At 42.6% G+C, this 26893-nt stretch overlaps 1 protein-coding gene across 6 annotated transcripts in view; it reads right to left on the reverse strand.

Annotated features, from left to right (window-relative positions):
- NRAP (nebulin related anchoring protein) overlaps window positions 1-26893 on the reverse strand; it is a 70655-nt gene that overhangs the window by 36432 nt on the left and 7330 nt on the right. For 2 of the 6 annotated variants that reach the window (XM_082673069.1, XM_082673065.1), the window contains 15 exons: window positions 24912-25016; window positions 23492-23596; window positions 22672-22776; window positions 21780-21887; window positions 21383-21487; window positions 17995-18102; window positions 16911-17027; window positions 11953-12060; window positions 10797-10901; window positions 6567-6665; window positions 5207-5311; window positions 3774-3881; window positions 3431-3532; window positions 1616-1813; window positions 906-1010 (listed from right to left, as the gene is read on the reverse strand). In XM_082673069.1, the coding sequence (XP_082529195.1) occupies window positions 906-1010; window positions 1616-1813; window positions 3431-3532; window positions 3774-3881; window positions 5207-5311; window positions 6567-6665; window positions 10797-10901; window positions 11953-12060; window positions 16911-17027; window positions 17995-18102; window positions 21383-21487; window positions 21780-21887; window positions 22672-22776; window positions 23492-23596; window positions 24912-25016 (1683 nt within the window). Of the gene's footprint in view, window positions 1-905; window positions 1011-1615; window positions 1814-3430; window positions 3533-3773; window positions 3882-5206; window positions 5312-6566; window positions 6666-10796; window positions 10902-11952; window positions 12061-16910; window positions 17028-17994; window positions 18103-21382; window positions 21488-21779; window positions 21888-22671; window positions 22777-23491; window positions 23600-24911; window positions 25017-26893 lie in introns of all 6 variants that reach the window. The other 4 variants (XM_082673068.1, XM_082673064.1, XM_082673067.1 and 1 more) reach the window with 3 other exon arrangements.

The raw sequence follows: 26893 nt of genomic DNA on the forward strand, positions 1-26893 counted from the left end.
GGGGCATGGGACCAAAATACTGGGTACAGATCCCAGCCCTGCCACTTACTGAAATGTGGTTTTGTCTCTCACCTTTCGCAAATGTAAAATGGGGATATTAATAGAATACTACTAGTGTCTACTCACATAGCAATAGTAAATGTGAGCGACAAATGAACAATAGGTATGCAATACACTCAAAGTCATCAATGAATGATAGCAGTGGTTACATAATTATTACCAGTCCATAAATGGCAGCTGTTATCGTCACTATTATTACCTTATGCGAGAGAAATGCCAACCCAGCCTTCCTGGCACCGAAATAAGAAACCCCTTTGAAGATCCCAAACAGAGCTCCCACAATAGTCCCATTTCCAAACGAAATGTCCTTCAAAAGTCCTCCTCTGCCTGCTGCCAACGCCAGTTCTACACGGTATAAAGAGAAGCACAGGCTTGGAGCCACGGGGACTTTGTAGAGCATCCTTTCCAACGTTCTCATTTTTATAAGAGAGAAAGAGGATCGGCAGTGTTGAGTGACTTGCCCAAAGTCTGCAGTGAGTTTAAGGCACACGCACCATGAGAATGCCGACCTCCAAACACCAGATTCTCTGATTCAGAAGGAATCACACACTTCTTACACAATAAACGTGTTTCCTACGTGACTAACTGTATATCACAACCGTTCTGAAGGAGGCTTTGGATCCAACTCCTACTTTTAGTTGGCTTCTTACAAATGCCTCCCCGGGAAGCTTAAGGGTATGAAAGTTAGTTCAGGGTGTGCTATGCATGCAAAATGAAGACGTGCTCTTCTGAGTCTCACTCAAAATAAGCCTGGGGATGGGGGAGGAATCAGAGGGAAAGGTGGCTCTCTCGGTGGTGACTTGGGCTGAGAGAGACTAGAAGCTGGGGGCCTGGGCTCAGGTTACCTCGCTGACCAGCTGCCCAGCCTTCTTGGCCTGCTCCAAAGTGAGGCTGCCTTCCGTCAGCCACCCAACGCCTTTCATCCACGAGAGGTCGGCCTTGTACTGCAGCTGCAAGAGAAAAACCAAGCTCTAATCAGACACGTGGATGCGGATGGGGCAAAGTTAACGGGCGAGTTAGGAAAGCCCTCGATCCTGTATCTGTCTCTGTGGAAGAGCTGCTCTCCGCTCCGTTATAGTCCGGCAGAACTCTGCTTGGGGGTGAAGCCACTGGCTCACCTTGTAATCAGAAGAGGCTGTTCTACCTTAACTCTGAAACACCTCACTGCCTTACCAAAAAGAGGGATTTTCAGACTTTTTGCCTAAGGATCTTATCTGCCAACCTGCTACACTTCCCAGATGTACTTTTCAACATTTACCAGATTTACCATTTTCAACACTTGCTTCCTCTTTGCTCATCCCGTTACCGACACATCTTGACTTTCGCAATAGCTCTGAGCCCCAATCCTCCACCCTCTAGTCTCCACTGTCTTGACTCATTCTCTATCTCTACCTCCCCATCCATCCTCCCTGGGCCTGGCACATCTCCAGAAATTCTTCTTAGTCCTCTGAGTCACCTAATAGACTCATGCACAGGTTCTAAATCACTCTGAAATTGTCACTGTATCCAGTTGCAAGAGATGCGTGGGGAGAACTGGCAAAGGGCCAGGGCTCACCTCACTCTGCAGCCCATAGGCTTTCTTGGCCCAGCAAGTCTTCATATCTTCAGGCAGCACGGTGTATCCATGCAGTTTCTTCCTGTAGCCCCGGTCACTGGCCAGAGCTTGGGCCTTCTTAGCGTGCCTCATGTTGACCATGTCCATGGGCAGGTGAAAGTGGGTCTTACGCTTTTCGAAGCCTTTCTTGTATTCAACCTTGAACGCACCAAAACACGCTGTGTTACGTGAAGCCTGCCTTGGCAGGAGTGATGTGAAAACACCGGAAAGCAGGCCAGGTTTCCATGAGGAACTGGCACTCTGGACAATGGCACCTGTCTGTCCAAAGGATGTGACCCAAGTCTTGGCTCTGTAAGGTGGTGGCACCTGGAAACTGAGGTCTCACACTACTTTGTCTCTGGGAGGAATGCCTCCTAACTCTTTTTCCTCAGTTGCTCCAGGAAGAGAACGCTCTACCTGTGGTTTCTGTAGAAACTTTAAGAGGCAAAATAACAAAGCTTGGGCTCCAGGGCCAGCCAAGCTTGAGTTCAGATCTGATCAGCCCTTTGTCAGCTAGATGACCTCTAGAAAGTCACATTACCTCGCTAATGGCTCCTTTTCCTTGGAGGGCTATTGTGATAAGTAAACAAAAGAGTAGCTCAAACCCACTTAGTGCAGGGATGGCATAGAGCAAACACTTGATAAATCTTAGCAATGAGGATGGATGGTGTGATGACGGTGGTGATGGTGTTTCTGGTGATATGGTGATAGTGATGGTGGTATGGTGATGGTGTGATGGTGAGGAGAGGTAGTACAGCAGAAGCAGCACGGTGCCAGTAAGTAAGAGTTCTAGGGTCTAATTCTCCACTCCTCCACCACTACCACGGACTACTATATGACTTCGGGCAAGTCCATCCTTTTTGGCCCCATTTGCTCCAACTGCAAATGGGAAATACCAATTTGTTCTCTGTCTAAACGGAAGCCAAATGCTTCATGACTCTGCACATCATAGGGCTTGTTCTGTAGGCACGACCACAATGGTGGCCCAGATGCCAACACTCTTATTCTATTTCAAGCCCTGGGTCCTTCATGACTCATTAGGTAATTATATCTGACTGCATCATCAGAGCGGCATAAGCTGACCTCACAGCGTAGAGCAGGCCCTCGTAAAGCAGAAAACCAATGCCCGTGCTTCCTTTCTGCCTGTTCGGCATTGACAACGAAGTCTTAATTAGAAACCAAGTCTGACCTTCTGGCAGAACTTTCCTTCCCCAAAGGCTTCTGGTAAGTGACATTTACCAAGGTTAACCTCCAGCCATTACAGTTGTTTACAAGCAGTGTCATTCTGAGTGGTTGGAGCCTGGATGCCCCAGTTGGTGGCTAAACATTTTGAATATCGTGTGTGTTCGGACGAGAGGATTCATCCAGGACATCACCTCCATAAACAGGATGCCTCCTGTCTAACTCTCCCAGTAGAATTAAGCTCCATTAGGGAGGAAGCAGTTATGTGCTGTTTGTTCTTACGGCCCCAGTGTCTCACACCGTATCTCACGCAGAGTGGTTGTTTAGTAAACACCCGCAGAGTGAATAGATGTGGCCGATCGTCTTGTACCGTGACCAGTAGATGACGGTCCCCGACCACATGCTTCTCACCTACTTTAAAAGAACAGTATCCTTTGCCAAAATAAAGAAAGAGAAAACACTTCTCATGTAAGCCAGGAAAGAAATTATAAGTGGAAGTGGAAAAAATAACAGTCTCCAGTGAAGCAGGCTGGGGGAAAACTTTCAGAGCAGCACAACTCTAAGTGAAGCTTTGGGGGGTAGAAAAGCATTTACCTCACTGCTCATCTTGGCAACCTGCAGGGAGTGCAGAAGCCTCGTGTCTGTAGTTCCCAGGACTTTGCCTTTTGCTTTTTCATAATCTTCTTTGTATTTAATCTTGAGAGAAAGAGGAAAGTCGACTGTGAGAGAGAAACTTTGCCATCTAAGGGGCTGTGGTTTAACAAGTGCAAGGGGAACAAATCTAAAAAAACACCTCCCAGTCTTTCTCGAACCCAGTGGAAGATTAAAGTATAGCGATGTTTACAATGTTAACAGTCATTATTTTTTTCTGCGGGACCACTGACGTTTCACCGGAACAATTTCTTATGCATTTCTGAGTTAATGAGAGAAAACCTACGTTGCTAGCAAGCTCTCCGGAGGCTTTGGCGGCCAGCAGAGACATGGCATCCAGCTTCATCTCAAATCCCTTCCCCTTTGTCTTCTCCCAGCCTTCTTTGTACTTAACCTGACAAACAAGAACGCAGGTGAATGGGAGTCGCTATCCAGAGTCCTGCCAAAAGTTGAACAGAATTTTGTTTTTTCAATAACAAAGTCTTCTTCTGTTTACAGACCAGAATTTTGGCTGTTATCAAAGTGATAACATCAATTATTAACACGGTTGATTCCCTCACTATAGGGTCATGCGGGGCAGTGCTAATGGGAGGGGGCAAAGAGAAGACCCATGGGTTCATCCTAGCGCTGTTGTTTCCTGATCATGTGACCTTGGACAAATCACTTTACCTCTTTGGGCCTCAGTTTACCATTTGAAAAACCAATACTATATTATCTGTCTCAGGGTGGCTGTGAGAATAAATTGTATACACGAAAACAGATAACCTAAGCACATAAGGTGCAACACGGATGTAAGTTATTATTATTGCCATGGTAGTAACACCTGACTCTCTCTATCTGATACCAAAGCCCAGGCCACCAACTGTGTCTCTGTAGTAAATGCCTCCAAGGGGTTATAACAACTGAATAATTCCATATGTAAAGTGCCTATCCCAATGCCCAGCACAGAATAAGCATATGGAAAAGGTTATTCCTTCTTATTTATTTTGTTTTATTGAAGTATAATTAATTTACGATGTTGTGCCAGTTTCAAGTGTACAGAAAAGTGATTTAGATGTGTATATGTGTGTGTGTGTGTGTGTGTGTGTGTGTGTGCGCGTGTGTGTATTCTTTTCCATTATGGGTTATTACAAGATATTGAGTACAGCTCCCTGTGCTATACAGTAGGCCCCTACTGTTTGCCTATCCTATATATAGTCGTGTGTATATATGTTAATCCCAAACTCCTAATTGATCTCTCCCCATCCAAGGTTAGTTCCTTTTTACGTTCTCCTGCGCTGCAAATCCCATCTAGAATGAGAAGCCTAATCATAGCCTAGTTGTGACTCCCGGAAGCATCTGGTGATTAAGATTGGTTTTCTTAAAACTTAAATTTTACCCACACAGCAAAGCACCAGCTAGAAGTCATCAGCACGATGATGATACTGATGATGAGGGGGGTGTGTGTGTGTGTGGGTGTGTGTGTGCGTGTGTGTCCCAGCACACATCATACATGTGCATATACAGTGAGAATTCAATTGCTATGATCCATTGAGCCCTGTGAACCACCACATGCCATGAGACAGCAAAATTCAAAATTATAACCTGATGGGCGCCTCTGATGAACCTCTCCGTGGACAGAATAGCCCCTGGTCCCTGTTTTGCTGGACCATCCTTGCATCTTCATTTCCACGTCTGTGCGTAACCCTCACCACGATCTCACCGATGCTGCCTGCTTACCTCACTAAACAATTCGGCATTGGTTCTGGCCTTCACCAGCTGAGGTACATCCTGTGGCAATGTGTAATTCAACTTATTTTTCTCATAGTCAGCACGGTAATTCACCTGTTGGATTTAAAATAAACCTGCAGGGTAACTGCATGTTTTTTACATGGGCAGAAGGAGAACTTTGGAGAGAACACTCTCTTTTTCACTTTCTTTTTGTAGGCCTGTAGCCGAGAGGGAGTTTCCGGAAAAGGCCTTTTACAAGGAAGCCTGTAATTTTAGGAGTGTTTTAAATTAACAGATTGAAGACCAAATGAAAAGTCAGACAACTCAAAGCCATGCTCAAAGTTATGAGTTTGCAAAAGATCTCCCTGTGGCTACCTCACCCACTGTTCTCTGAAGCACTTGAGGGTATGAAACTTATTTTTTTAACTTGCGGCAGTTCTGAACCTCTTGCTATGTGCAGGGTAGATACTCAAAGAGTAATTATCTAATGCCTGCCCCCATTGGAAAAAAGCCATCTTAAATCACACACAGGAACAGCCAACCAGACATTATATGATTCTCAGTGGAAGAACACAGCATCATCTGAGAAGCAGTCTTGCCCCCAAATTAAACCTGAACCTGATCAAACCTATAGATCCAACTACTATGTTACAGGCATTTGGAAGCCAGAGGAATACAAGAAGTCCACAATGGGATGCAGTCAGCAAAGCTCAGATGTGGGAAGTGTTATAGGACAAACAGTTCAAGTTCTTCAACAAACAACTTGCAAGAAAAGAAAAGTGATAAAGAGGAAAACTTCAAGATGAAAAGAGTCTTGAAGACATATCAACCAATCACAAAGTGTGGACCTTATTTGGAGCCTGATTCAGACAAACTGTAAAAAACAGTTATAACCTTATGAGACAATTGGAATGCTGAATGCCACCTGGACGTTGGTGATGTTAAGAATTGTTGTTAGTTTTTCGGTGTGATATATTAAAATTGTATAAATACATTTTAAATTATTTTTATCTTTTAGAGAGTCATACTAAAATATTTATAGATTAAATTATACAATACTTAGGATTTTCTTCAAAATAATATGGAGGGGGGAAGTGGATGGGCATATAGAAGCAAGACTGGCCATGAGTTAACAGTAGTTGAGCTGAGTGATGGGTACCTGGTGATTCATTATGACATTCTTTCTACTTTTGAATGTATTTGAAATTTTGTATAATAAAACATTTAACTCAAAGAGAGTCATCTCATGGTTGTAATAGGACACATGTCACCATCAATGAAAGTCAAATCTTTGGGGAACCAGATATCCAGACCCTGCAAAGCAATTACAAGTCCCCCATATCCAGCTGGGCAGGGGCAGGTCACTTACATGACTCAGTTGCTGGGCGTTGATTTTGGCTTGAACAATCTGAGGGGTGTTGGTCACAGAGCTGTACTTCAGCTTGTCAATGCTTTGCCTGTAGTTGACCTGGGTAAAAAGAGGCAAAGAGACACAAGAAGTCATTTGTACTTTTCTCTAAGATTTACTTAGCTCCCTCCCGCTCAGCCCTACAGAGCCATGATTCTCAAATCAGCAGATAAAGAATCAGATTCCATTTGGAGACCAAAAGACACTCCAAGCCAACAGATGGAAAAACAGTCCACTGAGGACTGAGTGACTTGAACATGCAGCTCATAAAAGAGGTCAACTAAATGGCTGGTGAACGGAGGAAAATGTGTTCATCCACATCGTTAAATCAGAGAAAGGTGTTTTAAAACCTACCGGCTCCCGGCTAGGCCCTTTAGACAACTAGGCTTTCGCTCTGTTTGCAGCAGTCAGATCACCATCAAACACCCCATGCATGGTCTTCATGACTCTGTTTAATTGTCCAAAGCCCAGGGCCTCTCCCAGTATCCCACACAGCGTGGCAGCTTCTTTAGGCCTAGCTTCTGCCTAAGACCTCCATACCCCTTCCCTGCATCCCCATTAGCTATTGCCAACTCTGTCCAGACCTCCACCTACTGCCTCTGGCCATACTCCTCTGGCAGCTGGCTCTGCCCTCACAGGGGTAGTACTGCAGCCAGCACTGTACTTTCCTACCGTTTTCTGTCTGTCTAAACTAGACTCTGATGTCTTTGCCATTCTGTCTGACTGCTGTCACCTCCCTGGGTGACAGCCCACCCCAGTGAGTCACAGACCACTAGCTGGATGGCACTAGGCTGGCACTAGTCAGTGTTTGGCCTCATTGTTGGGGAAGTAGTAAGGAGTGGTGGGGACTGGGGCGAAGGGCAGCAGCTACCACTCAGCTGTCGGAGATGGCAATCCTGCATCAAAGCGGGGTTCAGAGTAGACAGTCCAATCACTCCAAAGAAACCAGAAATCTATATTATTATGTAAATTCTTACACTTTTTAAATGCTGGAAAATGGGTTCAATATTATACTAATGGGTTCAAAAATAGTTCAATATTTTAAAACCCAGTGACCGAAGTGAAACAGACCCAAGGACCAGTTGATACTGCATCTCTTCCTTGTATTCAGTCCATTCTTGCCTGTCCCAACATCAGCTAATAATAATTATGGCTAAAAAATAGCACTTACTATGTGCCTGGCACTATTTCAAGTGCTTTACACATATTGATGCATCTAATCTTCCCAACCACTCTGTGGGTGGGCACTGTTATTATCCCCACCTCACACCATGAAAACAGGCACAGAGACCTGAAGTGACTTGCTCAAGGTCACCCAGCTAGTGTCAGAGTTAGGTTTTAAATCCCAGCAGTTGGCCTCCCAAAGTGGCTCCCAGTCTACACACTATAAATGTGGTTTGCCAAAGCTGGTGCGCTTGGAACTGTTACTTGTTATCTTACAGATGGGCCGGGTGTTCCCTATAGCCCGAGCTAACTTTGTTTAGAGAGGGAAATGTATTCTGACGGACAAATTAGAAAAAAAAAAAAAAGACTTACAAATTAGCTTCTAGAACAAGATCTAGGAAAAGCAGAGTGTTCCAGATACGGGGCCACAGAGTCTTTTGTTGGATTTGGAGAAAAAGGACAGCATTGCTTCAAGCTTTTTAGTTAATTATTCAAGGAGAAACGTTTTTGCACATTCTGAGTTTTGGACATGGGGTATTTCAGAAAACTAGGAAATGTGAAGTCATTTCAATGTTAATCATTAATGAGGTTATGCTACGGTAGCTCCCTAATGCATTAAGTTAGAGGGAACATTATCGTCTCGTAATAGAGTCTATTAGAGTTCAGAATTATGCACGATAAAATGTCACAAAACTGTATTTTTTAAACGGCACATTCCTTCCTGATAATGTTACATTAAGTATGTTGCAGAGTACAATTACTTTCCTCTGCAGGACATAATTAACACTCTGCATGATTAATTATATCTTTGCAGCATCACGGATGCTTGGTCATTGCTTCAGTCTACTTTCTGAAAGGTCCCTTTGCTGAGGGTAGAGTCTCATTTTTAATGCTATTAGTGTTTATAAAATCCATCTGAAGGGAATGCTCTCTAATGAAGGACCTGTGCTTGTTTATTGAAATTCATAGCTACTTGACCACCTTTAAGACTACCAGACAGAAATAGAGACCACAAATCTTCTTGTAAATGGATTCCCCAAACTTCCTGAATACTAAAGTCCCTTCATTAAGGGTGGTAAATTCAAATTCACACAGGAGCCGGGAAAATAAAGGAGATGAAGGTGATCAAAGCAGCTGCCACTCCTTGCCAGGCAATGGCTACCATGCAGGAACTAGGACCACAGTCCCTATGTGAACTCTCACAATTTCTACAGATTGGTTCAAAACCAATTTTTTTTCAACACTGTGTGGCCAAACAAAATACCTCTGCAGCCTGGGTCTGGCTCATGGGTTGCCAGTGTGGAAACTACTTCTGGTTCCAATTAATATTTCTAATCCAGTCTAGTTTAATTCACCTCTCCGACTTCCCCAGGAGAGCTGACTCTAGTCCAGGTGCCTGGTTTGATCCACTGTCTTATACAGACAAACGTAACAGCAAGTCATGTTATAGTGGGAATACAAACTTGTAGAGCGCTCTGTTTTGTTTGCGCCATGAAGCGTTTTTTCTAGAATTCTACTGTGAAAATTGGCATTCAAACTTTACAAGATGCACTTGATCCCTCCAGTTTCCCAGGTAATGTACGCAGCCAAAAGAGAAACGTGGCTTTGGTAGCCGAGTTTAACCTTGAATTTCATTAAGGTGAAATGAATGAGTCAACTCGAGCAAACTTTCTGGGAAAAGGAAAAGCAAGATGCAGGCCTTCTATGTTCTTCTACTTCCCATGCCTGCTTTATCACACGTTTGATAAGCCCCTTTCATCCATCAGATCATCATTTGCCAATGACTGGCCTTCTTTGTCCTGTAAACTGTTAGACGCTGGAGATGCCCAGCTGAACCTGACACTGCTCCTACTCTGAGCAAGAGGGAAAGATGCAGAGACTGATCTACCGCTGGCAAAGCCCAAGTCAGCTGCTGAAGCTGTGCTGATCCCAAAGGAATGTCAAGGAAAGTAGCCCTGAGCATCCAATTAACATGTCGAACGATACATTAAATTATTGATTGATGGGAGATAACTTTCACTGACAACCATGATACCAACTCAGTTCTAAACCACCTTATGTACTTTTAAAATAGTAGATAACATTTACCTTTTTCTTTGTACATTTCTGTATTATCTGAATTGTCTGTAATAAACATGTAGTAAAATTCTTATAATTAGAAAACAACAAATGTAATTAATTATACATATTTCATTGGAGACAAGCCAAACTATAAATAAATAAAATCACTGCTGTAATAAATGAGTGGTACATATTATTCCACCCATACTTCCCGAGCACTCCTGGGGAAAAAACTTCAGTCAATGTTACCATTTCCTCTCAACTTATAGCTATTTCAGTTTACTCCCTTTGGTCCTTAAACATACCACACTCCAAAACGTTAAAAAAAAAATCATCATTGTTAGGGAATAATTACTTTCATGTGTCCAGCAGCACACACAGTCCCCAGACTCTAAGAGGTGAAATGGAACCTCTAGGATTTTCAAGATGAAACCAGAGTTGTCCCCGCCTTATGTTGGAAATCTAAGAGTTTCCAAACGTGTATATATGGACTTCCTATCAGAAAAGAGTTCCCCTTTCTCAGTCCCTTCCATCTCCTCTGAACTGTTGTATCTTGTTTCTTCCCATCTTGCTGCCTAAGAATCACTCCACTGGGACTTCCCTGGTGGCTCGGATTCCCTAGGAATCCGCCTGCCAATGAAGGCGACACAGATTCGATCCCTGGTCCTGGAAGATCCCACAGGCCGCAGAGCAACTAAGCCTGTGCGCCACAACTACTGAGCCTGTGCTCTAGAGCCCGCGAGCCACAACTTCTGAAGCCCGAACGCCTAGAGCCCGTGCTCCGCAACAAGAGAAGCCACAGCAATGAGAAGCCTGCTCACCACAACGAAGAGTAGACCCCGCTCACTGCAACTAGAGAAAGCCCGTGCACAGCAACGAAGACCCAAAGCAGCCAAAAAAAAGAATCACTCTACTGGAGGGAAGTGACAGGAATAAAGCAGAAAGGACTATTGGAAAAGGACATACATCTTTCAAGGGAAGCAGTTTCATTGTTGTCTGATAGGAAGGAGTAAGGGTGGCTGGGTAGTTGTAGTCGACAGCATTATGTTTGTAATTGGCCTTGTAGGCAATCTGAAACACAAAGAAAAAAACAAGAAAAGAGAAATTAGTCCCCTCTCTCTTTTGACCTTGTTTGAATGTCATAAAAGCATCTTTTAAAAATAACCAGAAACAAAATTAATTCAGTTTCATCACCTCCAAGGAAAATTAAATTATGTTCACACTTTTGTTTTTAATTAATTTGAATTCTTCTTCTTAATTAATCTAAAATTAGTTAATGTCATCTGTAGTACATTTATTTTATCTTTCTTATTAATCATGGAACCCCTTGTAGTTTTTTGTTAAAAAGAAGCATTTGCAGACAAGTATGTAACAAAAGAGCTTCTTGGCTAACCCCCAGAAAATCAATGAAAAGTCAAGAGTCTTCAGAGTATTTAAAAAAAATTTTAAAGGTCAAATTTGACATTCTCAAGTAGAGGAAATTTGACGTCTGTATGTTTTAATAACGAAATCAGTTCCTTCTCAGTGTCCTTTACCTCCAAGATTTACAATTTGGCATTTGCAAACCTGTAAACTGAATTGACAAAGCCAAAGAGAGATTAATAGATCACATGCTATTGGGAAAAGAGGGTCCTGATCTATTTTGTTATGCCAGTATCTTAAGCAGTGCCTGGATACAGGAAGTTTTCAATGAACACTAAGATTGAATGAATGAATGAACCAACCAACCAACCAACCAACCAACCAATTCTAAGTAAATCGCAATGCTTTGGAAACCTGAAGCATTTCACATGAGAATTATGCTCATCCATTTCTCTTTATCTCTCAGAAACTGAAAGTTTTTCTCACACTGGATCAATCACGATAGAGCTAAGTACTCTTCAAAGCAGAGAAAGTTGCGTTTAATAAATTGAAGCTTTTAAAATTTTTCAAAGATTTTTTTACCTCGCCTTGGTTGCACTGATTAACATTTACAAACTCTTTTGGGTCAATCTTTACACAACAAAACACTGATTTTTTTAAAAAGGAGGTTGAAAAAGAATTGGCTGAATTCCTTGTGCCCCCACCACTCTCCACATCAACAGACCCCCAGGACCTGCAGGCCCTTCACAACAGGACTCACGTTGCTTGCCAGGCTTCCAACTTTCAGAGCATGGAGCATCCGTCTGTCCATCCCAACTCCTTCATAGTGGCCTCTCATGTGGTTCTGGTAGTTTTCTTTATATTTATTCTACATGGGAACACAGAACCGTCAACAAAAGCATTCTCTCCCCAACTCGTTGAAGATAAACTACTCATCTGAATGCACTAATCCAAAATATAAATGATTAAATAGAACCTATTTAAGTATTCAGTGTGTCTCTGAATTAAAAATAAGACAAACTTAAAAAAAAATAACTTAAAATTCAAGAAGTTGGGGTGAGACAAGCACACAAGAAAACAGAAGATCTGATGCACCCAGACGGCACAAAACGGACCTGATTTTTTTTTTTTTTTTTTAACATTTTCAGTTGTAAATATACCAGATTTTTCCAATGTGAAAACCCATTGCACAGGTGTGGAGCTTTCCAAGGACAAGCACTGATCGTACAGGGGCTGCATGCAAGCCCCATGCTGGGGGCTAGTACACATCACTGCATGCTGTTACCTCCAGTTCTAAGTATATGAGGAATAAAACCCCAGCTTTGCCAAAATCTGTGATGTATACATGACACATTGGTCACTACCGCAACCATGTGACATAACGATGTTATGTCCCAAGTGCAGCTTACCAAACAAAGAACAAAACAGGAGGACAAGAAGTCATAAATAAGAAAAGGTGGGTAGCTTCTAATGAAGCTACATTAAAATCACCTCCCCTGGGAGGCCGTGGAGTTTCCAGGCACTGAGAGTAGTCCAACAGAATACTATTACTCTGCATCAGACACAGTTCTACTCATCTCTGGCGCTCTATGAGGAGGAAGGAATTATTATCATTCCCATTTTACAGAGGGCAAAATGGCTCCAAGAACTTAACGTGCCCGAAGTCGGTCACTTGGCTAATTGTGGAGCCAGGTCCGTCAGCTCCAAAGCTGGTGCTCTTAACCATGACATTTATGCAGAAGACATTCCTTACTGAGCCTCACGAAGTCCCAAGTGATTTTAAATTCTACTGTTATATGCAGCTAAGCAGAAGTAAAATCTAATAAGAACCTGCAGTATAAAAAAACAAACAAAAAAACCAACTAATACTAAACTTTCTTTGGGTTATTTGTATGGAAATATGTTAATATAAATGTTTCAGACATTACATGAAATTTCTAAAAAACTTATATGTTCTGGTATAATGTTATAAGTCATAATTCTAGTTATTACTTTAAAATGTATATCTCAGAAATAACTAAATTTCCTTGTCAATTGCATTATTACGAACTTTCATCAAATCTTTAACTGTGGTCATTTTTAAGTCTTTTGCCATTTACAGACAGTTCTGGGTGTACTCTGATGTTTTCACAAAAATGTTCCTATAAAAGGGTTTCGTCTTCAAGGAATTCATGGAAAAGACTCTGACAAGTACAGGTTTCTGGTAACTGACTATACTGCTGAACTGAATGAGTAAGCATTTTCAGAACTCTAATGGAAAACTGATGAATTCATAAAAGTGCTAACAAAAGATCAAGATGAAAAAAAATTAATTACATGGGACTGAGTGAACTAATGAGGATGATTATAATTTTTGTGACTTTCTGTTTGAATTAAAAAAAAATCTCACAAGGACTCAGAGGAAAAAATATACAAATCAATTTCCACTGCAAAGTAAAGGAGCTGTTGCAGTGGAGGATCCCTGGACTGAACGTCAATATCATGACATAGTATGAGCGTGTTTCGTGTTTGGTAATTGCAATCATTGTTGCTTTTGTTGTGATCATCCATTTACAATGCTTGGTATCAGTTTATTTATCTCTTGTAAAAATAAAATACAATGTGTGTGTGTGAGTTGTGAAAAAAAATTGGAATTAGTAAAAATGAGGGCAACAACAACAACAAAAAAGAAGTAAAATCATATAAACTAGTCCTTGATGTTCTCAAGGATACATCCCCAGACTTTGAGAATTTCCAAATCTGCAAATGCCACTCCAGCATATATCTGCTCACCTGTAAGATGGAGAAATAACACCTGGCTCCCTAGGTGACTGTGCAGGTTAACTGAGATCTTGTACTAATTTAAGAAGCACAAAGTCAAGTTGAGAGGGGACGTTGCATGCTCAGCCAGGCTCCCTCACCAGCATTCACCAGTAGGAGCCAGATACTACTATACACGAAGGATGCAAGAGGACAAGTACAGCCCTGAGGGCTCAAGGTCAAGTGCATGCCAGGGGATTTAACACTCCATGGACCAGCCCCAGCAGGCAATCTCTATCAAAACTCATAGTATTTGTGCCTAAGACGCCATGCTTCTCCAAGACACCCAGATACATTCACGTAGACTGTCTCTTAGGAGACCTAGAAATTAAGGTCGTTAAAAAAAAAGCCCAAACAGACGTGTAGGCATTAAAACCTCAAATCACTGGTGAATTTTGAGATCTTGCTCACATTCCTGAATTGAGGTGTTTCACAGTAGTTGATACTACGACCTTTACTACTTTCCAGATCCTTCTTATACTCCACCTTGGAAACCAAAACACCAGATGCACAAGAGAACCAAACCCGAAGTCACTCTTGAAAATGTCACCAGGACTCGACTTGGGATATTTTTAGAAAACTTTCAACCCAAGATTTTAAAATACCAGGCATAGGATACTGTAGGTTAACAATATGTGTTTTCCTTTCAAATAGTGATAAGTAAATAATCAGTTTAGTTCTGAATATTAAAAATATACAGCCCCTTTCAAGAGTAAATACTTTAAGATTTCATATAGCTCAAAAAAAATGGCAAAATGGTTTTAGATATCCAGACAGTGGATACTCTTGCGGACAGGTATCTGGACTTCTGGTCATGTCCTGTTTCTTGATCTGGGTGCTAATTACACAGACGTGTCCACTTGTGGAAATTCTTCCTGTTGTACACTTATGATATATGCACTTCTCTGTATGTATACTTAAGTAGAATTTAACCAAAAAAGTTACTTTACAAAAGAGTGTAATAAATGAGACCACTCATAGATGCAAAGTGTCTTCTAATTTTAAATGGCTAGTTGAGCTCCCTGGGTAGCTAGATATAAGATGTGAGGCCACAGTTACTAAATAGACTCCAAGTCATCCCAGGTAGCTGGAGAAGGCAGCTGAAGGGTGGTTCCCATTAATAGAGGCCTGGCTGGTTTGTCTTACTAGATAAACATAAGAGCAAAAGGAAATGGAAGGTTCCCTTGTGACCGCTTACCAAAGGAAATGCAACTTGTTATCATATCTTATAAAACATTTGGTGGGAATATGACTTTTAAAGTATGCAAGATGCGGGCTTCCCTGGTGGCGCGGTGGTTGAGAGTCCGCCTGCCGATGCAGGGGACACAGGTTCGTGCCCCGGTCCGGGAGGATCCTGCGTGCCGCGGAGCGGCTGGGCCCGTGAGCCATGGCCGCTGAGCCTGCGCATCCGGAGCCTGTGCTCCGCAACGGGAGAGGCCACAACAGTGAGAGGCCCGCGTACCACACAAAAAAATAAATAAATAAATTAAGTATGCAAGATGCATTGTAATGCTTACAATATGATGTAAAATTTAAAAAGTACACAAAACTGTATATACGTTGAATTCTAATTCTACAAATGTATGTTTTTATATTCATATATTAGTTTATGATATATTCACATAGAAAGAGGTCAAAATGGTAACAATGTTATTCCTGGGTAGAACTACATTATCAGCGGTCTGGTTCTAGTTCTGTCCCTAAAAGTCTATCTGAACCAGAACAAGACACTTTACTTTTCCAAGCCTATGACAAAGCGAGGGCCTAGAGATTGCAAAGATCCCATCTAGATCTAATGGTCTCTGAGTCAAAAGCAAGGTTCAGCAAACTTTTTCTGTAAATGACCAGACAGAAAATATTTGCCCCTTCGCGGAACATCCCATCTTTATATCAACTCTTGTAGCTTGAAAGCAGCCATAGATAATATGATGTGTTTCAATAAAACTTTATTTATAAAAACAGGCTGTGGGCTGGATTTGGCACTCAGGCCATAGTTTGCTGACCTCTGGCCTACAGCATCAGAATCATGTGGAATATTTGTTTAAAATGCAGGTTCCAAGGGCTCGGCACCCATCTACTACTTCAAAGTATCTGAGGTTGCTGACGAGGCCCAGGAAATGTCACCCTTGTGATTCTGAGCAATTAGAGCACCACAGGTTAAGGAACACTTTGGGGTAAAAGACTGACTCTTAGGGTTTAGAGAAGAAAAATGTTTTAGGAAATTTGCATATCCTTTTCTGAGTTTCAGATAACTTGCTAGGTGAGTCCTATGAATAGCCTGCCAAGAGGCTGACAACTCAAATGCCTGCAGGGTCCCGACAGGCAATGCAAACAGAGAAGCTGCTATGAAGAAACTCCAGGACTTAAAAAGGATGTGGGGAGCTAGAGGGGAGATTTCCTTGCCAAACAGTCTTAGCAATTATAAAAATCGTAACCACTGGGTAGGCCAAACAAAACACAGTCTCTGGCAGCCAGGTCAGCCTCTAAGGCGAGGGGAATTCACATGGTACACACAACTTCTCAGAAACCTGACTACAATAATGAGAGAATGAAGGAGGTTCCACGTTCAAAACGCTCCCATCTTTGATTTCCGCTCTATAAGAATGACATATTGTTATAAAGCTTGTCTCCTCCAGTATTCTGGCAACTAGAAATGTATTGCTGGGAACTTGGGAATATTTATAGCCCTGTGAGAATTCTGGGAAGAAACTTTTGAATCATCAGAGAAGGATTTAATTAGTTTGATCCTAGGCTCTCTTGTGAATTGCTTTTTACGGACTATTCGTTCTTTGGGAACTGGTAACTCATGTGTAGTTTATGTGGTGTTACACGGAACTTTTCATTCTGGGGTCGCCCCTTCACTGTCTGTCAGAGATAAAGGAGGTGACAGCACACAGGTGAAAATGTCCCCGTACGTACCTCACTCACAAGCTTGTTCACGCTCTGAGCCCGCTTAAGAACCAGGTTGTCTTGGGCTGGGAGGGAATGATAGTGTGCAGCGCCCTTCATCTTATTGAAGTCCTGCCTGTATTTTATCTGAAAGAAGCACACAGAGCATCTGGAGTTGTGGTTTTCATGCTCCGTGAGAGAAGTTACTCTACGCTGACTTCACATTTAATGTCAACATTTATTTAATAGAATTTTCTGGAGGAAAAAATAATCACATGGGTTTTTCCTCCACTGAAGTCCATAAACCACTTAGCCCCTTTTATATTAACATTTTACTGCCCCCTTTCACATTTTTTACACTTTACATTCTAATTCTGCATGGAGAAAGGTCTCAAAATGATCATACCTAAAGGTATAATCCAAAACCCATTCTGCCCTTGGTTTTAACAATCATTTCTCATCCAGCCTCCAGTGATGAATGTGTCCTTTACTTCCCCTCTCAGGGCAAAGTGCACTCTTCTAAGGAAATGGGTAATAACTGAATAGTAACAAAGTAAAGGAGAAGGGCAAAGGGGGTATGAAATGAATGCTGGGCTTCTGATTATAGACCAAGTTCAAGTTGGTGTAAGATCTGCAGTGTGCTTGTCACTTTACCAAGTTTAATTATAGCTTCTCTTTCAAGGACTGCCAACTGGCTAACATTCTGCAAATAAAAATCATTTTATCAACTGGGTTACACCGAGTTTGATAATCATACGATTTATTTTAATCAGCTATTCCTCTGAAGTGCTCAATTTCTAAGATGGGTTATTTTGCAAAGACTCTCCTAACCCCAGCTTATCTAGCTGGACCGGTATGTGCACTTGCTTCAGCTGACTTCAAGTAAGTTGTGTGGCTTGTCCATGTCAATCTCCTTTGAAGCAGATAAATGTGACCTAACAGCATGAGCTAAAAATGCAGATGTCAGGAATTTGCATAGGAATTGAGGGCTAACATTCTGCTTTGACTCAGCCCTGATAAATTTAACTGTCCATAGGTTTCAGTAAGCACAGCCTTCAAAGTCTCATTTCTCCTTCTTCTATGGCTCTGTGGGTCACCCCAGTGTGGCACTTACATCACTAGCGAGTTCGTTGGCTTTCTTGGCATTCTGATAAGCCGGGGTGATCATGGCCGGGAAGCTGCCCTTTCCTCTGCGCTCGCCATACTCTTCTGAGTAATCCTGCTGGGTCAATCAAAGAGTTTAATCAGTAATGCTCCCCTCCTGGAATGGGTGGGGGATTAGCAATGATCTCTCCTACAGCCTGTTCCCATGGAGGCCCGTCCACCTTGGAAATTCCTGTGATCACCCCTAAGAGCAATAGCACGTGGTCGTTAAGGTGGTAGACACTAGAGGTAGACCCAGCACACAGTCAGCACTAAATAAATGGTAACTGTTATCATTAGCATCATCATTTCCATCAGACAAATCAAGATACTCTGTGAGTCTCCTAGGCTCATGTATTTTGGAGTATTCATTTCTTAAATGACACCCGGAAAGTCCTTCTGTCTTCCAGTAGTCTCGAATGCCACCGTTCTCAGGCCCCTTAGCAGATCTATGCAAAGACACCTTGATATTCCACATACTGTCTCCCGCAGTGATGGATTCATTTCATTTACCAAGAAAGATATATTATGTAACTATTTGAATTTTTGTAATTTGGCTGAAAAGACTTCACACTGCAATAAGATGATCTCAGCTGGGACCAAATGTATATTTCAGACTAAGTATTAACAATCTGAGTCTTAATTTCTTCCTTCCTCCTCCTCCCATCACCCAGGCTCTCCCACAAAGGAGAACCTTCTCTCTCACGGGACTGTCATCACGTTACTAGTGTAAAACTTCCCCAGCAACCAGAGGTACTTCAAGACTCCGTCAGATGCTACCTTCTGTCCAGGGAACTCCTCCCTCACTCCCAGCCCCACCCCAGGCAGAATCAGCTGCTTCCTCATCTGTGTTCCCACAAATCTGGAACAGCCCTTAGTGTGCCCCCTTGGGCTCATGACTGCATCTCTCTCCGGCCTCCTCCAAAGCAGGGGCCTTCCCTGCTCCAGCATCACGGTTCAGAGTCCAGCACACATACTCTCTTAAATGAAATAGTTGGGTCAAATTAGAATGTCCAGGCTTCCTTTTCATCCAATAATGACAACTGTTTAGCCTGGGTGCTCCTTTATGCTTGGCTGCCAGAATGTTCTGGGCCAAACGTAGTAAGTGAAAAAAATAATAACAACAAAGACCCTCAAATTCTTTGGTAACCTCCTTTTGCCCATTCTGCTTTACGGTTTGGAGTTGGCTTGTAGCTTCATTTTAACTTCTGTGCTTATATGAATATATATTGTGTATGTAAATCTTTTTGAGACCCTTAATCCTATGGGGGAGTTGACAGGTTATAAATAATAGATTACATGGTATAGTCCATTAACGTAAAAAACTACTCATTAAAAAGAAAAATGGGGACTTCCCTGGTGGCACAGTGGTTAAGAATCCGCCTGTCAATGCAGGGGACATGGGTTCGAGCCCTGGACTGGGAGGATCCCACATGCCGTGCATCAACTAAGCCCGTGCGCCACAACTACTGACGCCTGCGCGCGTACAGCCCATGCTCCGCAACAAGAGAAGCCACCACAACGAGAAGCCCGCGCACCGCAACGAAGGGTAGCCCCCGCTCCCCGCAACTAGAGAAAGCCCGCGCGCAGCAGCAAAGACCCAACGCAGCCAAAAATAAATAAATAAAATAAATTTATTAAAAAAAAAAAGAAGAATGAATTGTTGGTCTTTTAGGCACTACAGATATTTATAGTGTATCTGAGTGTCCGCCTGCTTCTCTATCACTCCCTCCTACTCGCTCCCTGGTGAGTCACAGTAAATCACAGTGAAATGCCACAGGATGTGGAGTCCTCTCGCCTGACAGCTGCTGGCAGTGCTATCGAATGACACCCACTTTGATCCTTGTATTTGTTATTATCATGATTGGAAACTTCAATCAAAATGTCCTAATAATCAAGGTTCCACTATGATACGATGAAGTTACATTTCATCACTGTGTATAGACAGGTCTAAATACACACATGAAATTATATGCGTGTGTTACAGCTAGTGGCAGATAGGATAGTCCAAATTTAGAACAAAATACTTTTTGCTAAATATGGAAGGCAAATATTTGTTAAACTGACTTTTAAAAGTTGTCCTGAGCATTCTAAACAACATATTTACAACATGAAACGAATAAAAACGTATTTTCATTGAGTTTTAAGCACTGAGAGACCATTTAACTGACGTATCATGAAATTTAATAAAATGGCCTTTTAAATTCCAAACCAAACATTTTTGCTCAGATAGACATTTGCAAAAGGGTCAAAACCTATCTTCACATGCATTTTAAGTTTCACATGAATATATCCCCAATATAAGCAACTTGGTTTTCTGAAGAAGAGAAATAAGTTATTTGTTTCCTTTTATAAATTATGTATATTGAACGTCACATAGGTTGTAAAGTCTACCCAGTGCCAAAAAATTTAAACAACTGTCAAATTAAGAAAGAAATATCACCCAAGCCCACTGAATGCACCCTTCCGGTCACACGCTTGGTCTTCCAACATTGTTTACTTACAACCATGAAAAAATAATGTTCCCTTTTTCCCTTACAACACCTGTCTAGTACCAGAAAATCAGAGGGACGTGCAAATAAAATTAGCTGCAATTGTCACTCAACCTTTTTACATCCTGCCAAGATGTAGCTCATTTAAGAAGTGAAATTGAGGGCTTCCCTGGTGGCGCGGTGGTTGAGAGTCCGCCTGCCGATGCAGGGGACACGGGTTCATTCCCCAGTCCGGGAAGAACCCCTATGTCGTGGAGCGGCTGGGCCCGTGGGCCATGGCCGCTGAGCCTGTGCTCCGTAACGGGAGAGGCTACAGCAGTGAGAGGCCCGCGTACCGCAAAAAAAAAAAAAAAAAAAGAAGAAGTGAAATTGAGAAAAAGGGTTACTTTCTCTGGCATATTGCTTTATTTAGCAACCTAGACAAGAAATTCATTTTCTAAGAAAATGAATGCTGCTACTCAGTGAAGTGCTCAATATTTTTCAAGACATGCATTTTGATCTCTTTTGTGCCTATGCAGTGACAGGCTAAACACACCCAGTCGTAGTCCTTGGGACTTTTCTTCAATGAATAGGTGAGGATGCTTTATTCCTGGCAAGCCCACCATTTTGATATAGGTCCTTTATTTTTAAAAAAGGAAAGAAAAAGTGCTTAGAATCTGTTTTCCTAAGCGAGTCAAGTTGAGCCCTGTGTAATTGTTTGTTTGCTACTTTCAGGCTTGGAAATTCCACCTTCCATAAATAGGGCAAAGAAAAATCACAGCCCAACCCCTGATTAAATGGTCATAGGTTGTGTCACAGGCCAGAGGGCTGCCAAACTGAGAAATGACCATCGAAAAGGGTCTCGCAGGATGTCATTTTATCACATACCTGGCCATACTGGTCCACATATTCCTTTGTCAATGTGCCCTCAGCTCCAGCCACTGGACCAGCCATTCCCTTCGTTTCTCCTTGATATTGTTGATGGTACCTCACCTATTTGAAGGGGAAGGATAAATTTAGCCTCTTACGCACAGGGGTCAGAACAGTAAAAATGAATGTCTTGTGGAATGTTCTTTTTCTGCTTGGATCTAGGGAATGTGTCTTAGACACAAAAGTGCCTGGTCATTGTCTTGGTAAAACTGACTGAAAACTATGTAGGAAAGCGACTTCCTGTATCCACGGTGCAAAAAAAAATGGAGACAAGGAGACAGGAAGTTGGACTCGCCAGACCCAGGTAAATTTCTGCTTCCTTCCCTCCCATGCAAACATTGCTCTGGACACTTACATCACTTGCAAGCTCATTGGCTCTTCTGGCTATCTGATAAGCAGGCGTGGTCATAGCAGGAAAACTGCCTTTCCCTATCTGTTGTTTATAGTCCTCTGTGTATCTCACCTGGAAAAGGAAAACAAATTTTGAATCACGTGCCACCATCCCACCATCTCCCAGGCAATCTGACTGAGAAGCCCTGCTCAGGGCTCCCATAGTGCCCTGCACATCTCCCGTCCCAGCTGTTACGCAATGTAGTTGGCTTAGAGCTTGATGGACCCTGTGTATCTCATTTACCATTTTATTCCCAATACCCAGCTCGCTGCCTGATACATGGAGATGCTCAATGTAGAATTCGACACAGACTTGTGAGCACCTGCTGTGTACCAGGGGGTGAAGCCAGGCAGCGCAAGAAGGCTTCTGCCCTCAAGGAGCCGCCAGTCAAGTCTAGGAGATGAAAGGCTTCTCAACCCAAGTCAAGTGGAAGCCACTTGTTAAGCTGAACCTGGATTCAAGTGGGAAGTGCTTAAACTTCCCACTCAGAGCAATACTAAGTTTCCAGTCTTAGTATGCCGTGGAGCAACTGGGCTATGAAAAGGCAAAGGGAAGAAATTCTTCGGAAGTGATCTTCTACAATTTGCAGTGACAAGGAGAGACTTCTTTAAGATTAATCAGATATACCTGGTTTGTTACTAATACCGTGTAAACTTTTCTCTCTAAGGAAAAGTTTTTGCAAGGTCTGTGCTGGCTGCCAAATCTGACCCGACCATCCTTGACCTTAGAAAGTTCTTCCTGGCCCCCGCACAGGATTGAGATGCCGCCTGCATTCTCCCTGCCTCTTCCTCCACGTAAGGAAAGAATGGGGAACCTTAAACGAGAATCACTGCATCTGGTCTCCATCATTTCTTACATCACTTTGAAGCTGTCCCGCCGCCTTGGCCCGGAGAAGCTCAGGGGTATCCACCACTGTGCTGAACCTGGAGATGTGTTCGTCATGCCCTCTCTTGTACTCCACCTGGTGAGGGGACAGCATAGAGTCAAGGTCACACCCAACAGCCTTTGTAGGACCTCTCCTTGCGGCTGTCCTGAAGCTACACCATCAGGCCACACTCAACGCAAACACATGGCAAGTCTTTCTCGTTTGTTCTACGAGCTCCTCTCCAAAAAGCATCAATGCTCATGTGTTAAGTCCAAGAGAGTGCCAGGAACTTCTAAACGTTAACAAATATTCATTCATCTCCATAACAATCACATAAGGCAAGACTATGATTTTCCCCATTTTACTAAAGAGCAGCTGAGGAACAGAAAGGTTAAGTAATTGGCTCATGGTCCCACAGGTACTAAGTGAGAAAGCCAGGGTTCAAATCCCAACATTCCAGCTCTAAAATCTGAGCTCTTAACCAGCAAGTTGTGCTACTCTTCAGGAGGTTCCACCATCCACTTAATAAAAATCAGTGTCCTTAATGCTAACGCCACCACAAGAAATTATTTGGTCCAGTCTTGTGGTGAGCTACATGGTCTTCTCTCCATGTGATAGATGTGGCCCAAACAAGGCACAGAAAGTGAATGATAGGGAAAAGATAAGAACATAGTTTTCTCCATAATATCACACTAAGGGTACCTACTGCTCCAAAGCACCCTCCTTTTGGATTTTATCTGAATCAATCCCAGGGGTTCACTAATGACAAACATTAGCGTAATCAATGGTGAATAAGCACTAAGACACTCACTTGGCTGGCCAGCTGGTTGGCTATCTTGGCCCTTTGATGAGCAGGTGTGATCATGGCTGGAAAGCTGCCCTTGCCCCGCTGTTCCTCATGGTCTTCTGTGTACTCCTGCTGGTCAGACCAAGGTCAGCATGAGAACCAATATGAAATCCAATGAGAACGAATAAAACTGCAATAGCAAGCATCATCAGAACCAATGCAATTGGATGTATAAGATACTTGGAAAATATTTCAGTCACCTGGAATAAATTTGACAATGTTATTCACTTGGTGATTTAAATAACACCTTCAAGGCTGAAGAAAGCATATTTCCCAGGTCAAAGGGTTTCTCCTTCAATGTTTATATTAAACTATGTGGAACCTGGCACAACCCAAGGGATGCCCTTTAACTCAAAGACTTGTATGATAATGCAGCAATTATTATGCAGAAGACTTTCTGGTACTAGAGACAGTTCTACAGCACTGGGAGTGAAACGTCTGCTCTTTTCTGCTCCTAACTTTTGAGTATCTCTGATGGTCTGTTTTCCACCTTAGCAATTGTGTTTCTGTTGTCTTCTTTCCATTTGCTAAAGAAAAGTTACTAAAGACTAGCAATATTTTCCAGAGTGGTTTCTTCAAAGGGCAGGTGCCCTGGGTGTATGGAGAGGACTAGAGGGTACCGTGTGCACATCACTAAGGATTTCCATAACCTGGGCTAAAATTGCCTTTTCTACGATGCAAACCTACTAAGATCTCTCTTATGGTGCTACAGGTCAGAAACCTAAAACAGGGCATCAGGGCTGATTCCTTTTGGAGGCTCTTGTGGAGAATCCATTTCTTTGCCTTTTCCAGCTTCTGGAGGCTGCCCGCATTCCTTGGCTTATGGCCCCAAACACTTTTGACCTCTGCTTCTGTTGTCACATCATCTTTTCTCTGACTCTGACCCTCCTGCCTCCCTCCTTATAAGGACTCTTGTTACATTTGGTCCACCCTAATAATCCAGGATAATCTTCCTATCCTTACCTTAATTAGGAGTTTGGGTTTAGCAGATATATATAGTAATATATAAAATAGATAAACAACAAGGTCCTACAGTATAGCACAGGGAACTATATTCAGTATCTTGTAATAAATTATAATGGAAAAGAATCTGAAAAAATATATATATATACATAGAAACGTATGTATATGTATAACTGAATCACTTTGCTGTACGTCAGAAACTAACACAACATTGTGAATCAACTATCCTTCAATAAACAAGAAAAATCCTTACCATAATCATATCTGTAACATCCCTTTGGCCACGCAAAGTAGCATATATGCAGGTTCCAGGGATTAGGACATGGGAATCTTTCGGGGAGGGCCAGTATTCTGTCTACCACAATCTTAAAATAAAGGAATATTCAAACTAATTGCTAAAGTAACTTTCCAGGGCCCTTACCTCACCCAGTGACTTCTGAGCCTTAGCCATCCTTACGACTTCAGCGTCTGGCAGAGCTCCTGCGCACCAAGCATTCCCTTCCCCATATCCAGTCCAATAGGCTCTCTATAGAGGAAAAACACAAATGTATACAAACACACACCCCACACATTTGCCTGGTAAGATCCCCCTACCTACTCCACCCTCCCGGCAACATACATACATTGACATGCATTGTCAATATAAGATAGAAAAAGTAGACATTCTCTAAAAACTATAAACTCCTCTTGCGTTATGGTAGGTCTCACCTAACCAGAATGTTCATTTTTTTTCAAACTAGAAAATAACCTAATATCCTAAATAACCAAGCTTTCTGAGATTCACTTATATCATAGAAGAGGTCCAACTGTAACTTAACATTTCTTTGCTCATTATTGCACCAAGATGGGCGGCGGGGAGCTGCTGTGGACAGGCCACCTAAGACTAATCAGCACTATCCAGCCAAGCTTCAGAAACCTGCTGCCTGTTGCGTGCCAAGCATTAGATTAGGCAGTTAACACTGGGAAAAGAAAATCAAAAAAGGAAGAAGAAGAAATCACAGTTTCTCTTTTAAGATACTTGTGACCTATCTATGGAGATAAAACTAACACATGGGGGCTTCCCTGGTGGCGCAGTGGTTGAGAGTCCGCCTGCCGATGCAGGGGACACGGGTTCGTGCCCCGGTCCGGGAAGATCCCACATGCCGCGGAGCGGCTGGGCCCGTGAGCCATGGCCGCTGAGCCTGTGCGTCCGGAGGCTGTGCTCCGCAACGGGAGAGGCCACAACAGTGAGAGGCCCACGTACCGCAAAAAAAACCAAAAAAACCCCAAAAAAACCCTAACATATGAAACAATGAGCTATTAGAGAACATTTTTGTGATTAAACGTACTGTATTGAAGATAAAACATAGTGAGAGTTTTGAAAAAGCAATCTGTATATGATGGCCCCTGTTTTGGACAGGAATTTGAGCTGGTCCTCCAGGGCTAAGGTCAGTTAACAGGTGATGCAAAGGGAAAAAGAAAAACATCTACTCTAGGAGGTCAGTTCCATGAAGGCAGGGATTTTTATCTGTTTTGTGCACTGATGTATTCCAGTAGCCTGGAACTATGCCTGGCATATAATACTCAATACATATATGTTGAATAAATTCTCGGAGTGGGGACTGACATGAATAAAAGCATGAAGGCAGTGATAGGCTTCATGTGAAAGACCATGAGGAGGTGGGTTTGATTGGAATTGGGAGTAAGGATGAGGAAACAAGTGGGCTGGAGGTGGGGCAAGTTGCACAGACCATCTTTTGGCGATCTGGAAAGACAGATAATTCACATGTGAAAATATGCTCAACTTCCCAATCGGGGAAGTTTAAATTCAAACAACCAAATACAGGTTGTTAAAACTTTTATCTGGTAATACCAAGTGCTGGTGAGTCTGTGGGAAACGGGTATTCTCATACTCTGCCTGTGGGAATAGAAAATGTACAGCCATTTTTTTTTTTTTCTTTTTTTTTTGCCGTACGCGGGCCTCTCACTGCTGTGGCCCCTCCCGCTGCGGAGCACAGGCTCCGGACGCGCAGGCTCAGCGGCCATGGCTCACGGGCCCAGCCGCTCTGCGGCATGTGGGATCTTCCCGGACTGGGGCATGAACCCGCGTCCCCTGCATCGGCAGACGAACTCTCAACCACTGCGCCACCAGGGAAGCCCTGTACAGCCATTTTAATGTACAGACAGAAATTTGACAGTTTGTCTACTAAAATTAAAAAGGCACAGACTCTTGATCTAGCAACCTCATTTTCCATTATCTATTCTAGAGAAACTCTCACTGTGTCCAAAAGAGGTCTTGCACAAAGGTGTTCACTGCAAATTCGTAACAGAAAAAAAATGGGAATAACCCTGCCCATCAATAAGAAAGCATGATACATCCTCTCTTAATGATTGCACCCATGATCTACCCACCTACAACAGCTT

Source organism: Grampus griseus (assembly GCF_964374135.1).
Source record: "Grampus griseus genome assembly, chromosome: 16".
NCBI lineage: Eukaryota > Metazoa > Chordata > Mammalia > Artiodactyla > Delphinidae > Grampus > Grampus griseus.